Raw genomic sequence first — 26,108 nt, 5'->3', positions numbered from 1 at the left:
ACGTTTTTACAGGCAGTGATGAGAACGTAGTCTTGCAGACTTGCTCAAGGAGGAGAACACCCTTCAGAAATTGACGAGCAATCCAGAGGGCTCAAAAAAGAGAAAGAGAACTGCTGAGGTTTCTCATCCCGTACTCTCCCCTGAATTATTCCTTGGAAAGGTTTGTCTGAGCTGCTCTCTACAGTGCCCCAGCTGTCTCGTTTGTCACACTGGCACCACATCACTGCTCCTGCAGCTGAGAGGGAGTTCTTTCCCCCTCAAACTAATTTTGGTCTTCTTAGTTGCACTGTAATCCAGCGACTTCATCTCCTGCAATCCCATTGGATATGAAGGGGTTTTTACTGCCTTTCTTCTTGAAGGAATGTCTTACAGTTCTATATCCCTTTGTGTGAGCCTTTCTACACTAAACAAATCAAAGGTACTGGATAGTTTCTGTGAAATAAGACCAAGAATAGATGCAAATGACTGTGGGGGAAGGGGAGATCTCTCCAAGCAGGCTGTGATTAGAGAAGGAAGAATATGCAAAAAAATTCTTTGTAAATATAATTAGGAATTGAAATAATTTGGCAGGAATGAATGATTCCCAAAAGATTTAAAATCAAAAGTGGGCGTTGAGTGATAGTTCCAAGAGAAATGATGGAATAGACTTAAAGTACTGGGTAATATTTTCTGATTTGTGTTGTCCAGAAGTTCCTTCTGTCACAAAAGCTGAGTGAGCAGAGTTGTATGACTGGATTCGTAAGGATGAGTCATGTCATTATGGGAAAGTATCCTCATAGGAACTAAACGGAACAGGGTGCACTTAGTTAAGCCAGAGCCCGAGGGCATGTGTGCACACAAATCGCAATATCCAGAAATTCATTAGAAAAATATAAAAACAGAGCCCTTTGTATCAAAAAATTATTACATTACAAAGAATTTAAACAGGTGTTGTGGGTTCCTGTTCTCAAAAGGAGCACATCTGTGACTAGGCTGTATTTCTAGGAGGGCACTGGTTGATTTACCTCTTTGATTCTATGCCACATGACTTTACCACAAATATTAAAGGATCTGGTGTAATATTTATCAGTCTTACCAATCAACCACAATGCTTTGGTGTATTAAAAGAGCTTGATTCTCCTTGAGAACACTCACAGATTTGCTGAATTACTCAAAAGATGACTTGAAAACACAGGTTAAAAGGAAAAAAAGAAATAGAGAGTTGAGTTTGAGTGCAACATAGTTTTAATGACAGGGAAGTACAGTGCATATTTGGTGAAGGCAGTCACAGAGCACACAGGACATTTCTCTGCAAGCTCAGCACAACTCAGAAATGGGAGGCATTGGCTTTTCAGAAGTAACCACAGCTTCCCCCACCAGAGCTGCGGAACCCAGAGGAGCCACTGCCTCCATAGCAGCTCCCTATGCCAGTAGAACGCCCTCCCCCATAGGAGCCCCCGCCGAAGGAGCTGCCTCCTCCAAAGCCACCTCCGTAGCAGCTCCTGGAGGTGATGGACCTTCTACCTCCATATGAGCCCCCATAGGAGCCAAATGACCTGCCCCCTCCATAGGAGCCTCCCATGCTACCTCCATAGGAGCTGCCTCCACCATAGGAACCTCCAGTGCTACCTCCATAGGAGCTGCCTCCTCCGTAGGAACCTCCTATGCTACCTCCATAGGAGCTACCTCCACCATAGGAGCCCCCAGAACCAAGGTAGCCCCCTGATTCACCAGAGCCCATTGACCCTTGGAAGCCCCCGATGGGTGATGGGAATGAGGTGCCCACGACGCTTTCCTGAGGGAAGGAGCTGAGGATGGGGCCTGGGAAGGTGATGACCACGGGTGGAGGGTTGATGATGGCATGAGAGTCCCCACAGGAGGTGACACAAGGCTGGCTGCAGACGTTGGCGTAGGGCTGTGGGCAGGTCACCTCGCAGGGTGAGGAGCATCTGCTGCTCAACAGTTGTCCTCCTGAAGACATCTTTTGTGATGTAGATACACCTGCAGCAGTCATTAAGGAGTTAAAGTAGAATATAAGTGCCTCTCTGTTCTTTTGTACAAGCTTTGTGATGGCAGAAACTTTGTGTTTCCTTCTAGAATAAATTATTTCCGTACAATATGACACTATTTTCTTACTATATTTTCTTATAATATTACCTATCTTCTCTTCAGACTGAAACATTGTTCTGTATGTCTAAGTCTAAATAATACAGATTCAAACTCAGTCCGGTGTAGCAGCCACTAAGAAATAAATCTTTCCAAAGTACCTTTCTCCTGCCTTGGATCTGAACCAGTGTTTCTTGTGGTCAGTGTTCCACCACTGGTTCTGCTAGAGACAAATTTCTGCATCACTGATGTCAATTAATGTGTTCCTTTGGAAACAGATTTGCCAGATTGTGTAGTTATAAGCAGAAATCAACTGAGGCTATTGCTTCTGCATTTGTATATAAATATCTTTTAGCTGCTGCCAAGCTGCAAGTTGTAACCTCCTTATCAAATTAGAGGAATTTAATTGACCCCTTCCCTTTGTAGTTTGGAAGGACACAGCCTCACATTTTAAGACCATTTATCTACAATGGCTACAAGCTAAATGGCTGCAAAAATCCTAATATTTAACTGACATTTCTGAGCATCACAGGGAACTGACATAGAGTTCAGTCCACAGTTAAACAGCGAGAGAAGCATCTCATTAATTGTAAAGGAACTTAAGGAGAAGTACTTACCAGGCTCACAGAGAAAACCTGATGAAGTGAATAGGACGTTGGTGAACCTGGAAGAAAAGCAGTGCTTTTATACAGCTCTTCCAACTGCTAGCAGGATATGCAACACACTTCGGCACATGGGGCATAATAGTTAGACAGCAAAGCATTTTGCTGTATAAGCTACTTCTAATTGTAATAATTGTTTTGATAACTGATAATGGTTAGTAAATCAGTCCCACATCATTCTATATACTCAACACGCCCTTCATCTTACTGTAATCCTTAAATAATTTTTTTATATTCATTTTTATGACTAGTGCCATCTCCTGACCTCATTTGAATTGCAATGGCAATGAATTGAGCTCTGTTTGCTGAGCAAGGTAAAGACATCAGTCTTTAGGAAGACAAAGACACAAGTTTTCATTTGTCAGGGGGAACATTTTCTGTTCTGCTGTAGATTCTGCTGTAATTCAAAATAGCAAATAGTTGGGAGAGTTGCGAATTTCATTCCTGCTGCTCCTCAGATGGGGCAGGTCAGTTTTAACTGCTTACAGAGGAGGCTCATCAATTGTACAGTGTCATCCAATTAACTACAAGGAAGCTTTGCGTGAGAACGTTTAATGTTTTTATTTCTCTCCTCCTTCTGTCACCTTCCAGGAGAGCTGTGATAGTTCAGCAATGCAGACATTCTCCAGGAGGCATCACTAGGGAAAAAATAAAGACTTTTTGGACATGGAACGGACACATGTGGGGTGTGTCTAAAGATGGTTTAAAATCAAACAACTACTAGAGTCTTAAGAATGGAAAATACTCTTCTTTCTTTCTTTTTTTTCTTTTTTTTTTTCTTTTAATTCAAGAATTCCCCAGCAGTATTTCTGGAATAGTGCTTGGAAGTCTCATGTACCAGCAGGCAGGGGTAGGAGTCCATAAATAAGAAGAGATCACTCCATGCAAAATTTCCTTTACCAATAATCATGGGGAGATCATCAGATGTGATCAACCTTTTTGTGGGGTTATAACGAGTGTCAGGGGGATACATGGCAATGGTATCAAACATCCAACTTCAGTGTTTTGTTTCTGAGTCCAAATAATCTGAAGTAATTGTAGACTTTGGCTCTCAGTCACAGCTGTGGGAAGAGAGCGACCACAGACGATCTGAAACGAATTGGTTTGGTTTCCAGCCTGTTCCACTTGTCACGCTATGCTTAATGTTTCCATCACAGGTTTCCTATGTTTTCAAACACCATTAGAAAATAGAGCACTAGGAGCTTATACAGTTAAAACCTTGCATCAGAATGCAGACGAGTTCTGTCAGGCATCAGTGGGCAGCTCCTGATTTGACAGTTTTTGCTGGTCAGCAGTTCTTCGTTAGCTGCTCAGTTAATGTCAGTCTTCTACGGTTGAGAAATACCAATTTACATAGAGGACCCTGGGCACTGCCTTCTGCTTCTTTGACCACTGGTGAGTGGCAGCATTCTGCTCACCACCCAACTGTTGCTATCCTGATTTTGAAGAAGAGAAATTGAATATTATGTGTAAAAGCAGTTTATCAGCTGAATACAGTCCTTATGTAGAAGCACTGAATCATTCCCATTTCAATTTCAGTGAGGGCCAGGGACAATATCAACTGCTGTGTGAATCTGTCATGGTCAGAGAATAAACTAAAACTCATTATGCTTGTAAAATGCTAGTAACGTGACTTGGAGTTGAGAATAAAGTTGTGATCACATCACTTAAGAGAACAATTAGAACAATTAACAAAATAATCCACACAGCAAAACATAGTTTGGCAATAGGTAGGAAGCTCTTGCACAAAGCATGGCTCACATCCTACTGGTGGTCTGAGAAGGGATATAAATACGAGTGCTCTGAGCACTGCAGACTCATCCACAGCCGCTCTTCATCTACACCTCTCCAGAACCGGTGAGTTGGATCTCCTTCCTTCTCTATAGGAAGCTTTAGGAAACTATTTTCTGCACTTCTCAGAGGATATAGTTCTTCTATAGGAAGTGTGGTGCTAAGCTATGCTGTTTCCTTCTAGTTTTTATTGACATTTTAAGGCATGCCTTTGTAGATACAGTTGTTTAACAGTAAGACTGAATTCTCGCAGATGCTCTGATCAGTTCAGTGTTGTCAGATCACTCCAGAGCTATGCATTATAAACCAAAAATATCTAAAAGATCTTCTAAGGACTCCGACATTTTGAATCTTCTCTACATGTTCATCAGTATTTCTAGAGCAGCAGGGAGCAAATTGGGAAGTTTCAGCTGCTAGTTCATGCATGTGCAGAAAACTGTGTAAGGGAGATAAACCCAAACCTCTCTCAAGTCATCTTTCACCTTTTTTTTTCCACCCTAATGCAAAACTTCAGTGCTGCAAGCTTTTTTCATACCAGCTTCTGAGTCCTGTCCTTCTGTTTATGTCCTGCTGCAGGTCTATCTACATCACAAAAGATGTCTTCAGGAGGACAACTGTTGAGCAGCAGATGCTCCTCACCCTGCGAGGTGACCTGCCCACAGCCCTACGCCAATGTCTGCAGCCAGCCTTGTGTCAGCTCCTGTGGGGACTCCCGTGCCGTTGTCTACCCTCCACCCGTGGTCATCACTTTCCCAGGCCCCATCATCAGCTCCTGCCCGCAGGAAAGCGTCGTGGGCACCTCATTCCCATCATCCATCGGGGGCTTCCAAGGGTCAATGGGCTCTGGTGAATCAGGGGGCTACCTTGGTTCTGGGGGTTCCTACGGTGGAGGCAGCTCCTATGGAGGTAGCACTGGAGGTTCCTATGGTGGAGGCAGCTCCTATGGAGGTAGCATGGGAGGCTCCTATGGAGGGGGCAGGTCATTTGGCTCCTATGGGGGCTCATATGGAGGTAGAAGGTCCATCACCTCCAGGAGCTGCTACGGAGGTGGCTTTGGAGGAGGCAGCTCCTTCGGCGGGGGCTCCTATGGGGGAGGGCGTTCTACTGGCATAGGGAGCTGCTATGGAGGCAGTGGCTCCTCCGGGTTCCGCAGATCTGGTGGGGGAAGCTGTGGTTACTTCTGAAAAGCCAATGTCTCCCATTTCTGAGCTGCACTGAGGTCGCAGGGGAATGTCCTGTGTGCTCTGTGACCGCCTTCACCAAATATGCACTGTACTTCTCATTAAAGCTATCTTGCATCAGTATGTTTGCCTTATGTTTTTCTTTTTCAACTTTTTACCTTTAAATCTCTTTGATTATGAATCACGTATTCATGCAGCTGGCTAACAGCTGAGCATTGGTTGCTTAAATCTTGAAGAGAAAAATATTTTTTTCTCTAGAGTCTCAAAAAAAGTTTCTATTATTTATTTCTCTGACCACTATTTTCACCTTATCTTTGACAAAGATATCTAAGCTAGATTTTCAAAGTGGGACCTGAGACTGAAGACAGTTGGATTTTGTCATCTGTCTCTGCTGATAGACTCTCTGTTTCAGCTACTCCTTCACGACTGCCCAACATGAATGATTTTATAGTTCAACATGAAATATTTAAAAAAAAAAAAGCAAATATATATACATCTTTGCTAGGTTCTTGATTTTAGCCATCTCTTTTCCAGGGATCATTGGTTCAAAACAGGAGAGTTAGGCTTAAATGTGTCTTTAGCATTCAGTAGACCTGCATGGAAATTCTCCCATCAATCTTGTTGCATTTCTACTTCCAGCAGTCACTACAGAAAGCAACAAAACAGGGCATTATTTCTCAGTCTCCTGTTACTCATCACTTAAGAAGCATTCCCTTGCAAGCCACTAAGATCTGAAAGTAATTATGTTGTCCTATAAATGCGGCCCACTGATAAGGCCATACTGAATGAAAATTCCTAAATTGCTTCTGCAATTTATCCTGCAAATACAAAGTGGTCAATCTCAGACATCAAATAAGGCTTATGTGATTGATTTTCTTGAGATGTGACATTTCAGCTCTCATCCCTCATTTGACATGAAATTAAATATTTGCAATTATGGAAAATGATTTATCTGAGGCTTGTCTGTGGCAAAGGACTTCTGCTTGTTGCCTGATCCTACACCAGCACAAATTATTGAGTCATCAGCTTCAGAAACCTCTGCACCCTACAGAAATGCAATCCCAGACTGCTTTGCATATTTAATTTTGAATGCCTCATTCAACTACCCATTTTCACAACACCTGTATTACTTAAGCAATTACTATCATATTACCATAAAAACACATAATTGCCACTCATAGGCTATGTTAAAAGCTCTAGGAAGCCTAATGAGCTAGTGGAAAAGATAGGACCAAAACTGTCCTTGCAAGAAAGAAAAACTGAACACAGTTTTATTTTAATTCCAAGGGGAAATAGGATACACTGAGATGGCAACACAACATGAGGCAGAAACCTTCTTTCTTCCAGGGACAGCTATAGCAGTCATTGCCTATAAGGAGTTCACTTCCCACCTGTTGTTCTTATTTTGTCACAGTTTTATCGACAATCTTTGTGTCAGGCTTTTCCACTTACATTTTTTTTACACTGGCATAATGAAAATAGGTATCTATAATCATAGGGTGAAGCTGTCATTAATAAAACCAAGCCAAAAAGAGGTGTGGGCCTGTGTTTCATGGGTATCGAGCAAGGGAGGCTCCCACTGACACAAAGGGTTTTCACCATCACCGAAAGAAGCCCCATCTGCAGGTTAAGGCCTCACACTCTCACCTCCCAGGGCAATACCTGGTTTGTGCTCACATTAATCCAAGAGGCCTAATTCTGCCATGGTTCTGGATCAACCATTCAGTCAAAAGTACAGGTGGGGGTGCAAAGAATGCTGAGTCCCCCATTAAAGTGATGCAATCTGGGAGGTATTATACCTAAACCCCAGGCTTGCAAATAATTTGTGGGACTGACACATCAGTTGGGTACCTTCCTGAAAGCCATTATAGATAAACACACAGAGAGATCAACTCCTGTTTCAACCAGAATCATTAAGTTTGGACAAAAGGAAACTACTGGGTGTTGTAATTCACTAATTATGAACTGAAAGGAGAACAATTAAGAAGATTAGAATAATATGTTTTTGTGATAAATGGCAAGGATTCAATGAACAATGGATGACCTCATATCCATCCTATTGTCTAAGGATGTATATAACAGGGTATGGAACTAAGAAATCTATCCTTCCATCTCCACTGGCATATTCCCTGGAGACAACAGGGTAAGTCTAATCTCAATATACATCTTTGTAACTATAGATCACTTAGAATTTATGTATGTTTTCTTATCCTGTATAATGCTAGTAATTTTAGAAAAGTTGAAGAAAGAGCAGAAGTCTATAGAGAAAAAAACTAAGATAAAGTGAAGAACAGAATTGAGAAGAGCCTCACCTGCTCCTTTCCAGTGGAGATTTTCTTAGAAGAAAACCTTCATGCAAATTTACTTGGAAAAGGGAATGAATAAGACTTTTCTAAGCAAGTAATTGTATAAGGATTGGGTTACTTAGTCTCAGAGAGCAATGTTGTCTGAGAAGTTCTAAAGAATAAAAGATGTTGTTGACACACAAAGGAAGAAGTGAGAAGCCTTAAAAATTGTCAGTCAGGAAGAAAATTGTGGGGAAAAATGGAAATAAGAGGCTTGAGCTTTGTGGGCAGCCGATGGGAAGGATGAAGTGCATGTACTGGAAACCTGAGTGTAATGATTTCCCCACTGCACACTATCTTTTCTAGCTACACCTCCGCTACCCAAGAAAAATGATGAACATCAGCTCTGAGTGCCTGCCCACCTGTGAGGTGGCATGCACGCAGCCATATGCCTGCAGCAGAAGCCTTGAGCCCTGTGTTACCTCCTGTGGAGACTCGAGAGCCGTGGTGTATGCCCCACCAGTTGTCCTCACCTTCCCAGGCCCAACCCTCACCAGCTGCTCCCAGGAGAGCATTGTAGGAACTTCAATTCCCCAGCCATATGGTCCTGTGATCCAATATGGCTCTGAGGAATCCTATGGGATGGGGGGCTCTGTTGGCATGTCAGGGAAGGGGGTCTCCTTTGGGGCTGGAGGAATGTCAGGGATGGGAAGCTACTTTGGAGCTCAGGGTTCTGTTGGGTATGGAGGCATGTCAGGGATGGGGGGCTCCGCTTGGTGTGGAGGTGTGTCAGGGATGGGGGGCTCCTTTGGAAATGGGGGCTCCTTTGGGTTCGGGGGTTCCTCAAGGATAGGGGGCTGTTATGGCAAGCAGTCCTACAGAAGCTACCGTGGATCCCGCTTTGGAAACTGTGGCTCCTTTTAAAGCAGCCTGAATGAATTCCTGCAGACCACATGTCGACCTGGGAGATGAAAATGCGAGGTCTGAGTCTGCAGCTGGGCCTGTCTTCCAGAGATGATGAAAACCCTTTGTGTCAGTGGGAACTTCTTTTGCTTGATACCTCCGAAAAGCAGGCTCTTGCCTCCTTTCCATGTCATGCCTCATCTTCTATCAACAGCAGTTTCATGTAATCCCTTCTCTTTTCAATTGTTACTGGCCTTGCACCATGTATTTCCTGGTGGAGTGGAAATGTTTTGATATTTGAAACTGGGACATTTCTGCCAAGATTTCAGCTTTATAAGTAAAGCACAGCACCTTTTGTTATCAATGTAGAACTTCTGGGTGACTTTGGACTGTGTAATAGACCATTAACAGACTGCACTTTTCCATTCTGTTATGCTTTCTTCATGTCATATTAAAAGTATTGTTGAATTATAGCCATGGCTTTCCAGTTTTCCTTTTCCCCCCTTCTGCTTTACCAATGAGACTCAGTGAAGCTGAACTCAAGAGAATCGAAATAGCAGGTGGAGCTCCATGTACACAAATGGGAGTGCAATTCAATGTCCTAATGCATAGCTGCATGCAAGCACCAATCTCTTACTAGGCGGGAAAGCACTTCTGTACTTTCTTGTGAGTGAGTCTGGAAGGAATCACTTCTGAGTATTCACTGAATTTGAGAACATTTTGGATAACATAGATCACAGAGAATGAGTGGGAATTGAACCTGTGATAAGCTCCATGAACTTGCACCTGCCCAGTGAGGCATGTAAGATGAACTAAGAAAATCAGAGCTAGTGGACTGGAGACTGAGCCAGGAAACGTCTATATAAACTGACACACGTGGCTTCAGTAAAGGCTGTGCCTCACACTTAACTAAAGAGAGTTACACCCCTCATGCAATTCTTACTCAATAATCTGAGGAACGAAACTCTGAGTAACAGGAGTGGAAATTGCTGGGGCACTGCTGCCTCAGGCTGACAGCAGTGCAGTAAGAAAATCCCAAGAAAAATATTCCTGGGCTACAGCTAGAAGCAGAGCACCAGGTTGAAAACACTGTCGGTACTTTTGGACCCCAGTTCTCACACACATACAACCAACACATGCACCCTGTACATGCCCTCAGTCTGCAGCTGAGAACACTACTCTTATTTTAAGAGCAAGGATTTCTATCCAAACAAAAGCAATCTTGCTTTCTACGCAATCAAAACATGCATTATTGCCTAATTATGCCTGTTATGGTCTGACAGGCAGAATATCATAATTTACCTCAATAGGCTTCTCATAAATTAATTCTGGGAGTCATAACTCCAACAAAACTCTGTTAACAGTACAAATAAACCCACAGTATATCAATCTGAATATTTCTCCAAAATATTCTGATTGAAATGTCTGCTTTGTCAGAAGGCTTGTGGGCATAGGAGACCTATATAAGAGATATAAAAGATCATATATATATATATACTTTTTATATATACTTTTTTTTAAGAGTAAAAATAAAAAGACAGAAGTAAAGTTGTGGAGTAAGAATCTTATTCTCAAGAAATTCTGTCAGTGAATATGCGTGAAATACTTCAGGATCTTTAATTCTGAGAGAGCATGAGGACATCCTTATAGTAGTTGCCTGAGGGATCCCACTGTGATGTTCTTAATAAGATCCAATCATTTCCTGAATAAGTGCTCCAATTAAATCAACAAACCACAGGGATTAAGACAATCTGAGTGAGGTAGTGAATGTTTTGCTTGGCACAGCAGCCTATGCTCAGCCTACACATGAGCCTGTTCTTGTGAAAAGCAACACAATCAAAACAGCTCCAAATGTCTGACACAGATGTCAAGATGAATTTCTAAGCTTCGGAGTTATCTTGACTTTGAGAAGGAGCTGTACCAGACCACCTCCAAAGGTCCTTATAACATATCCTAGTCTGTGATTCAGTTCTATTTATTAGCATGTATACAACAGAAAATGGAAAGTTACTCTAAGGAAGAATAAGCGTCAATGATATTGACTGTAGACAGCAATTAGGTGCCTAAAGATAGTCACTGATGCTTCAAAATTGATGCATAAAATTAAGTTGTATCAGACTGGTTTGCAGTTAAGGAACTGTAGCAAAATGAAAGTCACAAGACCATGCTATGATGCAACAGGGTTTTAATACAAACAAGATGTGGAATACATTCTTGTAGAATGAGGCAACACAGAGACAAAGAATGTAATTTCCATTTCAACAAGGACTACAATCGATCAGGTGTTCAGAAGAACACAGGGCTCACAAGATGTTCTTTCAGCCAGAATCGTCCACAGTCATGTCCCGTTAATTATTTTACCCTCTTCAAGTTCAGAAAGATCAAAACATAACATGAGCAAATGACAAAGTGAGGCAACATTGGGATTTTAAGCCTTAGACAAAACATAGCGCAAAGAGATGCCGTGCAACCCCAGCTCCTACTGACTGGAGCAGAGGCACATCTGATTTCCAGCCCTATATGTCAACCATTGGTTTGTATCTTATCATTTCTTGTCATGACTCTGTCTTAAAGACTTAAAATGGCCCACAGTTTCCATAGCGGTACCTATAGTACCTAGAATAAAACGGGAAATAATTTCTACCAAATCCTGAATAAAATGAGCTTCGGTAAAAGCCTCCCAAACGAGAGAATCCACCACCACACGAGCCCTCCCCACCATATGAACCACCTCCTGTTCCACCATAAGAGCCTCCAGAGCTATGGGAGCCTATCCCGCAGGATCCACCTCCACCATAGGATCCACCTCCACCATAGGATCCACCTCCACCATAGGATCCACCTCCACCATAGGAGCCGCCTCCACCATAGGAGCCGCCTCCACCATAGGAGCCGCCTGAACCCGTGCCTCCACCCTCAATTTCAGGTATGGCAGTTCCCACGATGCTTTCCTGAGGACATGAGCTGATAATGGGTCCTGGGAAAGTCACAACAACGGGTGGTGCGTACACAATTGCTCTTGAATCTCCACACGTAGCGACACATGGCTCGTTCCGAGAGTCGGTATACGGTTGCGGACACGTCACCTCGCATGGCTGACCACAGCGAAAGCTAATCATCTGTCCATAGGAAGACATCTTTCCAGAAGGCAGGTCAACCTGAAAGGCACAGAGTGCACTAGCCTGGTGGTTACAACTACAGGAGTGAAAGAACAAACAGTTTTATAGCAACCTGGGTTGTGTAGATGTTTTGAATGACAAAAATCTGAAAAGATCCTAATATACGAACAATGAGCGAATAAAAAACCAAACCATTATTTCTAAGGAAGAATCCATTCCCCCCCTAATGTACACTTGTGCATTGCACATCTCTCCAACTAAGTGAGGAATCACTGATTGGGTAGAGAATTCTAGTCAACTTTCATTCATTCCTCTCTAGTGCTGTATTGCCCCACACTGTATTTCCAGTTAAGATTCCCTGACCTTCTTTCACACTGTTGGCTTTTTATATTTATTTATTTTCCTAGGAGCCAGAGCTATCCTGGTAGTGTTGGAGTGTCCACTCTCCTTAGATATTCTCTTTAAAAATATCTGCTACTTCAGACTTCGATGCATAACACAACTTCCCTTATCAGTCAAAATATGTGAAGGGGTCAAAACTACTACACTACTTAATAGATCTGTAGTCTAGATGTAGAAACAATTGCAGAAAATTGCAGTACAAAGTCAGAGGAGAGATGTTGTTGAAGGAGAAAAAGTTATATGCATGCATGGGATGAGTTTGCCCAGTTTCAAAGTAACAGTATCAGTCAGATCCCGTGAGAACTGGGAACCTTCTTTCTAATTTTACTGTTAAGCTCTTGTAAACTGCAGTATTCTTCTTAACACCTGATACAGTCTCCTGTTCTCATACTGTATATGAAAGCTTTGCCTTTCACCAAAAGTTTCACAGGTTTCTTCTAGAACTTTCACTAAGAACTAACTTTTTCTAGAACTAATCACTTTTCTGTATTCAAATTCAGAAACAGCAACAGGAGAAGTAGTATTTTCCAGTTCTTTTAAATGGAGATAGTGGCTGAATTCCTAGGAACTGCTGCCACTCATATTTCTGAGACTCCTGTTGTTTTTTCCCTGCTCAGGTAATGATACTGGCATCCACTCTATTCGCACATTTACGTTTTCAAAGTAAGATGTTCATAGAGAAAAAGTTCCTACCCTAAAACAAGATAGGTTATATAACCACCTATTAACACTACCTGTAAAACCACGTCTATAATTCCAAGCGGATACAGTTTTATTGGACTTACCCAGTCACCAAGAGGAATAAGTCAGCAGAGGCAGCTAAAGACACCTGAATTACGAGCACTTTTATATGCTGTCATTGAGAAGAGGAATTGGGAGACACCTTTACGCAACCATTCCCTACATCTTGTGAAACAGAATGTTTTCCCCAGTGATACCATCCCTTGTTGCAACTGTTTTGATATCAGCTTATGATTATTAGATAATTTTAAGTCCCACACAGAATGGAGTACACATTTCCCCCATCTTGTCTTTTTTGCTGAAAAATCTTTTTGTAAAATTAGGCTGGTTTTCCTTCAAACTGTTGCCATTGTGAGGGTTGCTCAGCTGGATATGCAATGACCTGTGGGCAAACACAGGATTGTTTGACACGTCAGACAATAAACATCTTGTGGAATTTTCCCTTTCAAAGGAAATATGCTCACATTCAATATTTCATGCTAAATTGCCATTAGTGTCTGGGAATAGAGCTCCCAGAGAAAACGTTTTTTGAAGTATAGGTCTATAACCTCAACCCAAATAAATTTGCAAGGCCTGACAAACATTGATGCGATTCATTTGATCGTGTTTACATCATTCGCCTCTGAGTTATCTCTGTGTGGCAGATTATTAAAACAGAAGTTAAAATAAAATCATCTATATTTTAGGGTTTTTTTTAATGTTTCATGACCACCAAATCAGAATAATAACCAAAGGAATGCATGCAGCCAATAGAGATGTGACAGCAATCTGCATAGTGTAATGAGTCACATAATTTGTGGGAATGAAAAGTAACCAATAATTACTGTGATCAATAGCTGAAGCAATTTTATGAGTTACCAAACCAAATATTTTATCGTAGTAGATAGGGAACTCAAAACTTTAGAGTTCTTTGTTTTTAACAATATATATGTATACACGACTTGTTCAACTCAGCCTCTGAACTACTTACCATGAAGGCAGAACATTGTGCTGGTTTGACCATCTGTATGGTTATGAACAATGCTTTTCCCTTACAGTGTTAAGTGAGATGAATTCATAGTTTATATAAGATTATAAATAAATAAATAAGCAGACATTAGATAAAACCTTTCAAGACAAACTCTAGTCAATGTTCTTTAAAAAAATAAATAGAAAAAAAAGGGGGGGGGATGAAAATGCAGCGGAGTAACTGGCGACATTGCATCATCCCTTTAACATCACCCGAATTTCTGCTGTCTTACAGCAAATAATTATTTTATAGATGGAGAAATAAGCATCTTCCCTCACTGGGAAAGCTAAATGTTTCTAAAATAGGAAGAAGAAAAAAAAAAACAACAAACCTAGGGACTTTATATTTCACTGTAAATAATTTCTTGCTTCAGATACAGAGCTGCAAACCATGGAACCCAGCAATCTTGTCTGGTGGAGGAAGCACAGAACTGAGCTCGTAACGTTAATTTTAAATTCTCCTTATGGAAAAGAAAACCCGAAATACTGATGAAAATGTTTTTGGTTTTGTTGCTGTTGGCCTTCACTGATTTTCTTGTTTTAGAAATCCCAGTGCAGCACTCTGATGCTTACACAGCTGCTTTGCATACTAAGATTAAATCTTAAAGAGGAAGCCGCCTTAATTGCTATTGCCTTCACCTGTGCCATGCTATAATTTTCTTAATTGGTCTGAAGGTTCATTTGTCTGAAAGGAAATGGCCTACCTTATTGCAGATAGTAACAAAGCATTATCCTTAGCCCTCATTTTTTTTCTACAGATTTTACCATAGCAATTCCTTGGTTGTGAAACTGTGATTGCCACAGAAGAAAGGAGGGCACAGGGGTGAGAATCACTCTCAGATGGAGATATCTGCAGTTAGGAGTCTGAAAATACATATTTCAGCTTCTCTTGCAGGCAGCAGGCACACTAGGTAGCACCTGGAGATCTGTCCATGTGTGTACCTTCCCATAAAAACATTTCATTATGTTGTGGCACTAAAGGACGTGGCTCAGTGATGGGTCTCGGTAGGTCAGGTTGGTGGTTGGACTTGAGGATCTCAAAAGTCTTTTCCAAGCAAAATGATTCTGTGATTCAAAAGTGAGCAGTTCTGCCGACCCTTTGCAGTATTGGTCTTAGGGAGCACAGGATGTTTAGAAAACCCACCAACGTGGAGACCACAGAGTCACCACAGCGTGTCAGATTCTGTTGGCATTAAGATGAGTTTCTTCTATTTATTTATTCATTTTTACATTCTAATTTCAGCAAGAAGAACTGGCAGGAGACATAGGTTCCTTCAAGCCTATTGGGCAAAAAAAGCTCTGTTCTCGTGGCAAAGAGCACAGTTCAACATGTTTATAGTTAAATTGTCCCCTAAAAACTCAACCAACTAACTAACCAACCAGAAAAGCTCTACTATTCCTTTTTATTTTATTTTACTATGCCATCCAGAGGAAACATCTGAATTGCACTGCTAGATCCTCTTCTGCAGCAAGCATTTATGTTACATTCTGCTCCTTCTCTTGCCCATCTCGTGCCTTGGCCTGCCTGGCCTCCATAATAAATCTGGCTAATGTGCAATATTAGAATTATAATGACAGGTTATAAGTATTAAGACTAATGATAATTAGGTGTGTCTAAATCCTAGATCCACCCTTATGTATAAAGTGCCCCTAGACAGGTTAGGTAGCTTTTAGGTATCAGTTATCTCATAAAGTGATAATTGTCTGTGCCATGCAGGTGTCAAGAGAATGAGGATTTGCAAGAAACAGTGGTGATGTGGGATGTTCAATTGAAAATGAAAGGCGGCATCCTTGGTAGTAACTGGAAGTGCAGGGCGAGGCAGAGGTGCCCACGTGCAGGGTAAAATGAGTGGAAAGCACTGAAACACAGAGTCAGACAGGGGAAGCATATTTGTGGCAGGGCACTGAAGTCAGGTAAAGGAGGAAAGAGCAAGAATGAAGGCTGAATTAGCAGGAAGATGCAATATTATCAGAAATACTGGATTTTTTGCTAGGCTGTTTATCAAAATCTTTCAAGCTATGACTTGGGTATTACACAAACTTCTCCAGGAGATATTGAGCTCTATTTCCCTATGCTGAGAGGCTCGAGGCTTGTGAAAGGTGCTTTATTCCCAAAAACAAAGCTAGGTCTTTTCAGGCTTAGTACTTTTTTTTTTCTAAAAAATAATTTGTGAATCGTCTTCAGGAGGTGAAAATCGGTCCTTGAATCCCATTGTGCAAATGGATTATCCCCAAACTCCTTTGAACCCCTGGCTGGATGGGGTGGAGGAGGTGAATCAAACCGGGTCTTTGGGATTGGAGGCTCCTGGGAACCCCACCCCATCAGCGACCTCATTACCAACATTTTCACAATACTTTTTTTGTGTGAGACAAGCAAACAACATGGCCTTGTATCCCTGCACTGCCTCCCATCCTATCTAGGGTGGAGAACTGAGGCCCAGTTCACAAGCTCATCCTCTGATGCAGCGACTGATCCATATCGGATCAATAAAGTAGGGCACTTGCTAACATCTGCAACAAACAAGCAGATGTGCAAGAGTTCCCATCTTGTCAAAGGAGCAATTCAGGTCACTATGAGTTCTGCCTTTTAGGATTTGCTGTGTGAGCAGAACTACCTTATACTGGAAGTGGAGGGGGGAGGGGTTTGTGTGAGGAAATACGGATTTTGGGAGTAGAAAGCATGTGTGGACTGCTTGTCTTGGAGGTGGACATGCAGGTGAGTGGAGTCAGGTGAGGATGACAGCAGCAGATGGATGGATGGACAAACAGAAGGACTGACAGTGTCTGAAAGCCTGGCAGCTTCCCAGTAGGTGGGGCAGGGCAAGCCAGCATCCTGGCAGGAATCCCAGCTGCTTTCACCTTGCTGTAAAGTTTCCTGCAATTCCTTTTCCCTTTGAAGTCTCTGGCAGAACAGCTGTGTCTGTGGGGCAGCACAGGTTTCTTGCAGCACAAGTTGCACGCCCCGGTGTTCCTGGCATCTGCTCACAGCTCAGCAGCAATGGGGAATAAGCACTCAACCAGCTGTCCTGTTTCACTTTGATTAAATAACTCTATGCTTGTGCTGGGAATACGTTTGCCTGTGAATTTTCTTTGCCTTGGGTTAGAAGGGGCTGTTAGCTTGCAAAAGATGTGAACTGTACCCATGTGTTCCTGAGACTGAACTGGCAGTGTATGTGCTTAAAATGCACACAAATCCTTAGTGGAATCAAAGCACAGAATTGAGGGGGAATATATTATTTTTCTGAACAAAAACAAGTCATAAGGAAAATTTCTCAGCATGTTGTCCCTTTTTATCTTATTGCTTGCAGCTGCAGATGGAGCCAGGAACTCTGAAAACCACGAAGTGTACTGAACCGGATGAGGACTAAGTGAAAGTTGTGAGATGAAAGTGAAAGTGAAGGCACCTCCTGCACGGGGCTGGGGACACACAGATTATTTTCTCCCTCTGTGGGTGAGCAGTTTTCACAGTGTCCATGTGAATTGCACCAGAAATCATGTGAAAATTTGGAGCTGAAGAGAAAGAAAATGAGAAAACCACAGTGATATTGCAGAATAACTTTAATGGGGAGGGAAAGGACAGGATGAAGCTGCTGGAATAAATAACAGCAAAGAACACCATTCAAGATGCAGATATAGACACTCTCAGGCTGCATTCAGCCTTCTGCATACCACTGACACATTTCACCAAACAGTGTATTTATTCTTAAATAAAAGCACACTATAAATACAGTATTTATCTTCCACTAGACTTCTTCCCTGCAGTGATGCTGAAAGGCAGAAGCAAATGGCTTATGTATATATAATACATGTTTGTTTATCGAAGGAAAAAGTGAAGTGCCTGGTGACTAATTCCCCGAAGTGCAAGGACCAGTCTAACAAGCTTCAGCCAGGAAAGGGTTTGTAATCTCTTATCTGACTCTATTTGTGTTGATTTTGAAACTACTGCTGCCTGCCTTTTTATGGCAAAGCAATACAAAAAGAGCAAATTGTTCCTGAGAACAATGTGCTGGATGTTTCAAAGGACCTGTTAATGAAAACTGAAACTGGGGGGCATTTTTTCTTGTCTGGATTGGCCTGAGAATGTGCCTGAGGAAGATCCCACGAACCTAATGTAAAGCATAACTTCAAGAAGACATAAGTAAATCTGCTTGAGAGAGGCAGAAGGAATGTACGATGCCTTTGGACATGCTGGTTGTGGCCAGTACTGCTGTGCTATGCTTCTGAGGTCTCTTTGTCTTCATTTGCTGTATATGTGCTTTCTGTTTCTGGTTTCTCCTTCTCTGGAACATGTTCTTCCTTCTCGCTCTCAGGTGGTTGGTAGTGTCTGTAGCTGGCTCTATTGCAAGGATGCACCCACTGGGAAGCAAACACATAAGAGCACCGTGGGGTGGACTGTGACGTGGGTCTGGGAATGGATCTCTCTGCAGGTGGCCCTGAGCACAGGACTTCTGCCCCTACAGATGCCAGGGAGGCTGGTGCACATCCATCCTGGACTGCAGAGCTTCCCACCACGGTCTCCTGTGGGCATGTGGTGAGGATCGGCCCTGGAAATGTCACAACGACGGGAGGGGGGAATATGATGACTCTGGAGGCAGGGCAGGATACAACACAGGGTTCATTGCAGCTGGTAGCAAGAGGCTGCGGGCACTGCACGGTGCAGGGATTGGAGCAGGGTCCTGTGTGCCATCCACCCCCGAAGGACATCTGGGAGGAATGGTGGCAAACCTGCAGCACAGAGTGGGGATTCTGAAGTGCTGGTACCTTGCCCCGCACCCTAAAACACAAACAATGCAAGTGGTAAGAATAGGGCTCATATATTTCAGCCATCAGGGCTGTGTATATAACATAGGTACTGTAGCAGAGACAGTTCAAGCCTGAGTTCAGGAGATAAAGCTCCTGGGTCAGCCCAGGCTTCCCAACCTATTTCTAGTCCTCTTGCTCCGCTCACAAAGTCATCTCCTCTGGCATTTCTCCTCTGTCAATGCTCAGCGCCAGATACTCTCATGACAAAAACCCTGAAATCATTAAGCATGAAAACTATTGCCTTTGCAGAGGTACTTCCTCCTCCTAGCTCTCTGACAAAGTGTCAGCCCAAAAAGGAAGGTTCCAGCTATGAACAGAGCAGCAAGAATTTCCAATTTTTAACGGAAAAAGTTATCCAAACTCTTCCTGAATTAGGCTTAGAATATCATTCTTAATAGATACCACACATATATATACAATTATTTAATAAGAAGGAAATTACACTTTCAATAAGGATGCTAATCTCCTCTGATACATTTTTGAGGCTGAACACAGTCCAAGTCTACAACCAGGTAATTTCTAGCAGATGTCTCTAGACAAAATCCCCCATGTACTTTTAGAAACCAGAGTGTTTCTAAAAGCTGTTAAATCCCAGCTCATGTTAAAGCAACATCTTGCTCGATATAATCAGATAGAGGTGAATGGGACTTACCAACTGTCCAGAAGGAAGTCAAGAGAAATGGCCAGAAGAGCTCTGAATCCTTTGAGTTTTATATTCCTTCTTCAACTTCCAGGAAGATGAGACATGTGCATGAGGTCTTAATTACTTTCCAAACAATTTTTCCCGCATGTGTAACACTTATAATTACTATAATTATTTTAACATTGTTTACCAACATTATTCAATTCTCAGCAGTACATACTGTTACATGCTGCAGGGTTCCCTTGTGTATCTTTATGGTCTGAATTCGTTGCTGATGTGATTATCCCACTTCCGCTGGTGTTAGTGTGGGAATGCACCACACTCCAGTTCATCTGGATTTGGCTTCAGTGCTGACTGTGCAAGCAGTGGTTTGCAGATGTCAAAACAATTATTGCAGATATGCAGTATGATATACCTCTAGGTATAGGATTTTGAGTTCACTCCCATACATCCACCATAGCACTTAGATGGGGGCACTGTGTTGCTCATCCCTGTGTCGCAGAGGAAGGGAGAGCAGACTTTTGCTGACTTCACATCCCCAATTTTGTTGACTGTGGAACACATCTGGTTACTTGATTCCTGATCCTGGTTTCCCAGACTACTGTCACAGCTTCATAGATAGAGGCCAACATTCTACTTGGGTATTCCAGCTCTTACTCTAGGTACCAACCAGCTAGAGAGCATCTGGCACCAGTCACTGAGATTAGAAGCTTAAAAAACATAATCCTGAAGGATGTCCACTTACAGAACAGAAGACTGTGGGGAGATAAGGTAAGAATGTCTGCAGATTAAAGGTAGATACTGAAATGAAAGCATCAGATGCAGTTCATACTTGCTGAAGACAAGAGAAGTAGTTGTGGGCTAGGAGTGCATCATGGAGAATTAAGCAGGGGGAATTTGTTTAATCGTGTGATTACTGACATGCAGGAGCTGCTAAGAGGTGTTATCTAGTCTCTATCCATGGAGACTCTGAGCAGTGGATGTGACAAACACTGTCAGGAGAGGTTCAACTGAACAGCCAGGATGTGGGGGAGATGCAACGGTTGGTGTCTGGGGATATGGGCAGAAGCTCTTCTAACTTGAAATGATTGCTTTTGATTGCAAACAGAAATGCAGCACTAATGAAAATGCAAAAAGCTGTGAGTTATCAGGGCTCAAAACAACATCCTGTTTGTGGGAACAGCGTAGGCACTTCAATCAAAAAATGCATATTCTTAAGGTGCTATTACTCAGCCCTGAGGTGTTTATCTCAGCTAACATGCTATTAATAGTATAATGATAAAACGCTTTGCATGTATAAAACGATAATGAATATTTTTGAAATGCTTTGACATTCCTTGCTGTGTGGCAACCTCACCTCACCAGTTTCAATTGTCGGGGTTATTTTCCCCATTCTTTCACAGAAGAGAGTGAAAAGTTCACACGAAGTTATCTGAAAATCCAGAGCCAGGATTCCACGGAGAGCAGCCCTATTGAGCTCTCTTAATATGGATGGCAGACAGTTTGCTTATAATTGTGCTTCATGTTCTTCAGAAAAAGTAGAAGTTCCTGCTTCTGTGCTGCTTTACCTGCAGAGCACCCAAATATTCAAACAGGAAACTCACTGACACCTCCGTATCTGTTCCATTTTTAGATGTCTCTATGCCATCTGCACAAAACTAACTTGGGGACGAGCTTAACAACACAGCCCTGGACATCCTACACCAGTTAATAACATGGGCACTGTGGAGCTTCCCTGGATGGGGCATCATGTGTTAGGATTTGGAAGGCTGTGCCAAGTGAAATTAAAAACAGAAAGCTGCCTAGTAGCCCACTCTGTCACTGTCAGCATCGGAGAAGAGCCCAACCTCACTCGACCTTCATGCGTTGGGTGAAGGCAGAAATAAGATGAACCCACCGAGCTCTCAGCATCTCCCCTCATTCTTACCACCCTGGCTCATTGCCAGCGTCCAGCACTCTGAGTGAGCACTCAGAGACAGATGCTGAGGTCTGGATGTGGTTTCCTGAATGCCAGTGGAAGGCAAATCATCACTTTCCTCCTGCCCACGCTCTGGCTCATGAAGCCTGTGGTTGGCTTTCACTGCCACAAGGATGCAGCACTGCCTCACATCACCTTCAGGGCCACCAGAGCCACCTCACCTTCAGGGCCATCAGGGTCATGTCACTTTCAGGGCCAACTCACCTTCAGGGCCACTAGCTCTTTGCAGAGCTCCTGAGCTCTCTGTGAGCAGGTCCAACTCACTGTCAGTGATGGAGAATATCTATCAAAACCCAAAACCTTTGGGAAAAAAAAAAAAAGCACGGAAGCAATCTCCATTTTTTAAAAGGAAACCTTTTCCTGATGGTCCTTCTCAAGAAAACTAAAGGGAAAGCTGGGCCCTTTGGTGCTAAGAGTGGCTGAGAGCAGTAAAGACCTCTGAGCTGTGCAAGTGGCATAAATGTAGGTGGCAGAGCTTCCCCCTGTGAGCTGTGGAGCTCCATCTCCCTCTAGGGGTGAGGTCCTCATGCCTCCCTGATGTTTACTACATGGAGAGGAACCAGGCTGTACATGGAGATGGAACAGGAAAGGGGCTGAGCCAGGGGAGACCATCAAGATCTCGCTCAGCAATTCTCTTTTTATTTAATTTCCCAGGGTTATAGTTAAAATCATAGAATCATAGAACTGCTCAGGTTGGGAAAGGCCTTCAAGATCATTAAGTCCAACCACAACCTAACCATACTACCCTAGCTCTAGCAACCCACCACTAAATCATGTCCCTGAATGAATGCTCTCTCCCTGCAGGGAGCAACACTCCTAATGCGGGAGGACTGCAGGCAGCATCAGCCTCTTTGTATGGGCAAGTCTATCACTTTAATTAAAAAAAGAAGGCTATGGAAATTCTGCTCTGTGGGGTTTTATGGTGCTATAGAAGAAACCAAGGGGCCAGGAGGAGGTTAGCAGCCAGGACATAGCCTAGCAGTGAGGCAGCACTGGGAGGACCTGCCAGGACCTGTGCTGCACCTTTAGGTGGTGGCAGAGGGCCACTGCTTGCATTGCTCCACTGCGGTGAGCAGGGTGGTGTGCTTTAGCACCTTATGTGTATATACCGGCTAGGGAAAATATGGATCAAGCAAGGTCACTAATTCCTGCTCTCTAGGAAGACGTCCCCGTGTGGTAACAGCCGGATCTGCAAGTTGTTTTTCCCTGTTTGCAGCTTCGTCACCGCAGACGGTTGATGCTGATCATTTTCAGTGCAGACAGAGCCAGCCTGCGGTCGCAGCATCACAGGGACCTTCACCATCACCCTCCCACCTCTGCTGTCCCATGGGCTGTCCCACAGGACCCATTTCATAATTTGCTCAGCAGTGGTGAAATTAAAGAAGACAGCTGCTGATGTGTCTCACTGCGCTAATGAAGCCTTCCTCTGAATCGCAGCTTGTGCTGCTGATTTTGCTGCATCTTAGGCAAGCTATCCAGCATCAGGATCAGTTCCCACAGCTGTCCTAACAGCACGATTGTTGACTTTATTTTACGGACAGTAAAAGCACAGCAACAGGAAGTGGTTTTGTCGGGTAGTATTGCAAACAGTGTAAGAAGAAGAAGAAAAGAAAGAAAAAAGAAAATGACTGAGACAGCAGACGGCAGGAATGTGGCTGCAACCTGAGATTTAATACCATGGGCACAACCAGTGAAAATCACTGATGAAGTAACAGTAACAACCTCTTGGAGCACAAACGCTATCACAGAGTCGTATCAGCTTAAAGCTCAAATCTGAGCACCTGCTCAGAGCTACTTAGTGGCTCACTAATGTATTTTCCGTTGCAGGAGTTAACTACAGGGGATCCACAGAAGGAAGGCAACGCACCCTACGAGGTTAGCATTGATTACAGTAAGGGGAAGGTTGGGCAAAGCACTTCCAGGGGTTAGGAAAAGGGGAAAATACAATCTCAGGCCACAGCTACATGGCTTGCTGTTATCACAGCACCTCCAGCCCCTTCACCAGAGCCATTTGGAAGCACAGCGGCTCTTCTTGGAGTGGCTCGAACGCTTCGCGTCCCCTGCATGGTGCCGTGGTGAGCGCTGGGTGGCACATGGGTGGAGGCATTTGGACTTGCTGATGTGCTGAGTCGACGAGCTCTTATGCTTGGCTCCCTCCTGCAGCAGCGTGCACTTAGCCAGGCGCTGCTGGGATGAGCTCCCCTTGACACCACTCCCAGGGGGGCACTTGGGCACCTGCTGTGGTGTGCAGGTGGTGATGCACTCCTGCGTTGGGTACCCCTTGGAGCACTTCTGGTGGGGGAAGGGGCTGATGTACTCCTCCAGAAAGCACTGTGTCACACACTGCTGCGGGGGGCACTCGGTGGCCCCACGAAGAGGCAGGGAGTAGCCACTGGTCATCCCCTGCAGGCAGCGCTCTGCACCATACCGCTGCGATGAGCACCTGGAGACCTTCCTTGACCTGCACTCATCCTTGCAGGAGGATGAGTACCTGATCCCACACGGTGGGTACTTGAGTTTGCCTGGCTCTGGGCACCGTGGAGCGCAGGGTGGGAGGCTCTTGGCCACACGTTTCTTCTCCAGGTGGCCGTTCTCGCAGGACTGCAGAGCCTGTGCGGGGCTGAGCCGCACGCTGGGCTTCCTGCAGGGCAGCAGGCATGTGGTCTCACAGGGTTCTGGGCACAGCACGACACACTGCTGCACGCAGGGCTGGCAGGGAAGCAGCGTGCTGTGAGCCACACCTGGCTGTGAGCACACATAGGTGAAAGGCTGCGTGTAGCTCTGCCATCTGGGCACTGGGCTTTTGATGATGCTCAGCGGGTGGCATGTGGTGCTGCATGCGTCAGGTTGGGATGTGCAATGCTGGTGGCTTTCGGTGACGTAGCTGGAGCCCGGCAGGTACAGCTGTTTGTACCTTTCCCCATAATAGTGCATGGTCCTGGGAGGTGGTTACACCTGGAAGAAGCAGGAAAAAGAGGGACAGTTCACACCCACATCAGCTGTTTCCTGGTGATGCCCACACCCAGTCCTGCTGGAGCTCACGGGCTGTGGGTGACTCAGGACCCATCTGGGATTACCCAGGGGAGCTGCTCTCAGCTTCTACCCCTATAACCTGATGAGCCCCAAAACAATCAGAGCCATGAAAACGAAGCAGCTGTTTGTTGCCCTTCAAAAATAAGAAGATTATTAAGCCTCCCTCATCCCCACCAAAATGTTCTTTCAAATTCCCATCCCGCACCTCCCAACCACTGGGGATGAAAGACGAGCCAGAATTAAAGGTGTGTCCATGCTGCAATACTCAGGTGTGGCTGCAGCTCAGTAGGGCAGAGCCAAACCACAGTTAAAAGGGCTGAGGGTGAGGACAGGTTGGTGGAGCACATCCGAGCATCAGTGCCCAATCCCTTACACCACAGCAGCACCTCTGCAGTCCCTGCTTTGTGCTGCCCTGTGGGCAAGTGCCAAGAAAAGAAAGAAGAGGACCAGAAGAAGTATTCTGCTTGGTGAAGCCTCAGCAGGAAGGAAGGAGGAGCATCAAGGCAGAATCTCAGGCAGGTTTCGCTTCAGTCCTGCCCAGGTACCGGAACCACTGGCATATGAAAAGTGATCTGAAAATGTTCGGGTTTTTATTTTTCTTTGTTTGTATTCATCTTGATTTATTTAGGAATTAAAGTCTATAATTAAGTGATCATAACAAAACTGCATTTTCTGAGCACCCCTCTTTCTGTCTGTAATTACAGTACAGAGCCCAAAAGCCTATCGCTGGGTGACTATTAACAATAACAACACTGTGTGCTACTATCATTATCACTACGATTATAATAATCATCAACTAATACAAACAGCCATCAAAAAACAACAATACCAATACCTACTACAACATCAAAGCATCTGGTGATGCTCAGCACGATAAAAAAGCTTCTAAAATAGGGGGATTTGTTCACATCCAGGAAGATGTTTGCATCCCTGATTGTTAGCCTAAAGAGGAATGCAAACATGTTCAGGTTTAGCTGGAGAAACTGCTGATTTCACATTGGTACTGAAGTTGATAGGCTTCTTACTGTCCCCTGAAAAGATGCTCTGTTCAAATTCCATGAAATGGCAGAAAATTTCCACCAGATCCTTTAGAGCTGTTGCCTTCCCACGTGCAGGCTCATGCCTCACTCCCAGCAGCACCGAGCCCCTCTTGCAGCCAATAGCTTCCTTTGGACCAGACCTAGCAGTGAGCACAGAGAAGCTCACAAATCCCAATCCCAACTCCGCAGTCCTTCAGGAGGTGCTTCCCCGACATCCTTCCCTTCAGTGCAGAGCTGCTCTTGCTGTCAGAGCTGCACACATCCCCATAGATGCATCTCCACGAGTGCAGGACCACTGCCTGCTCCAGCCACCCTGGGAACAAAGCATTTCAGCAGCTCCGTGAGAAGCCAGACTTACCCACTTCATCAGTGAGAACAACCGGAGAGAAGTGCCTAGGAGAGCCTCGTGATGGCTGAGCTTTTATACAGTGAAT

General features: G+C 43.9%; 2 protein-coding genes and 1 long non-coding RNA gene across 3 annotated transcripts; 1 reads left to right on the top strand and 2 right to left on the bottom strand.

The window, feature by feature from the left end:
* Positions 1 to 1,206: 1,206 nt before the first annotated feature.
* LOC136056665 (uncharacterized) lies at positions 1,207 to 2,777 on the bottom strand. Its single transcript, XR_010622966.1, has 2 exons — positions 2,703 to 2,777; positions 1,207 to 1,980 (listed from the first exon to the last, which is right to left on the bottom strand). It is a non-coding gene; the product is annotated as an uncharacterized LOC136056665 (long non-coding RNA).
* A 1,805-nt stretch (positions 2,778 to 4,582) lies between these two features.
* LOC136056663 (beta-keratin-related protein-like) lies at positions 4,583 to 5,842 on the top strand. Its single transcript, XM_065748955.1, has 2 exons — positions 4,583 to 4,604; positions 5,115 to 5,842. Exon 2 carries the CDS (start codon positions 5,135 to 5,137, stop codon positions 5,720 to 5,722), a length of 588 nt encoding a protein of 195 aa, XP_065605027.1. The 5' UTR covers positions 4,583 to 4,604; positions 5,115 to 5,134; the 3' UTR covers positions 5,723 to 5,842.
* Positions 5,843 to 23,235: 17,393 nt separating this feature from the next.
* LOC136056621 (uncharacterized) lies at positions 23,236 to 26,108 on the bottom strand. The gene is made up of 2 exons (XM_065748910.1): positions 26,033 to 26,108; positions 23,236 to 24,556 (listed from the first exon to the last, which is right to left on the bottom strand). Exon 2 carries the CDS (start codon positions 24,533 to 24,535, stop codon positions 23,600 to 23,602), a length of 936 nt encoding a protein of 311 aa, XP_065604982.1. The 5' UTR covers positions 24,536 to 24,556; positions 26,033 to 26,108; the 3' UTR covers positions 23,236 to 23,599.

Source organism: Cyrtonyx montezumae, unplaced genomic scaffold (genome assembly GCF_038088225.1).
Source record: "Cyrtonyx montezumae isolate F1298 unplaced genomic scaffold, pur_monq_1.0 scaffold_57, whole genome shotgun sequence".
In the NCBI taxonomy this organism is placed as follows: domain Eukaryota; kingdom Metazoa; phylum Chordata; class Aves; order Galliformes; family Odontophoridae; genus Cyrtonyx; species Cyrtonyx montezumae.
Note: the sequence above shows the minus strand (reverse complement) of the source record. Positions and strands in the feature narration are given on the sequence as shown.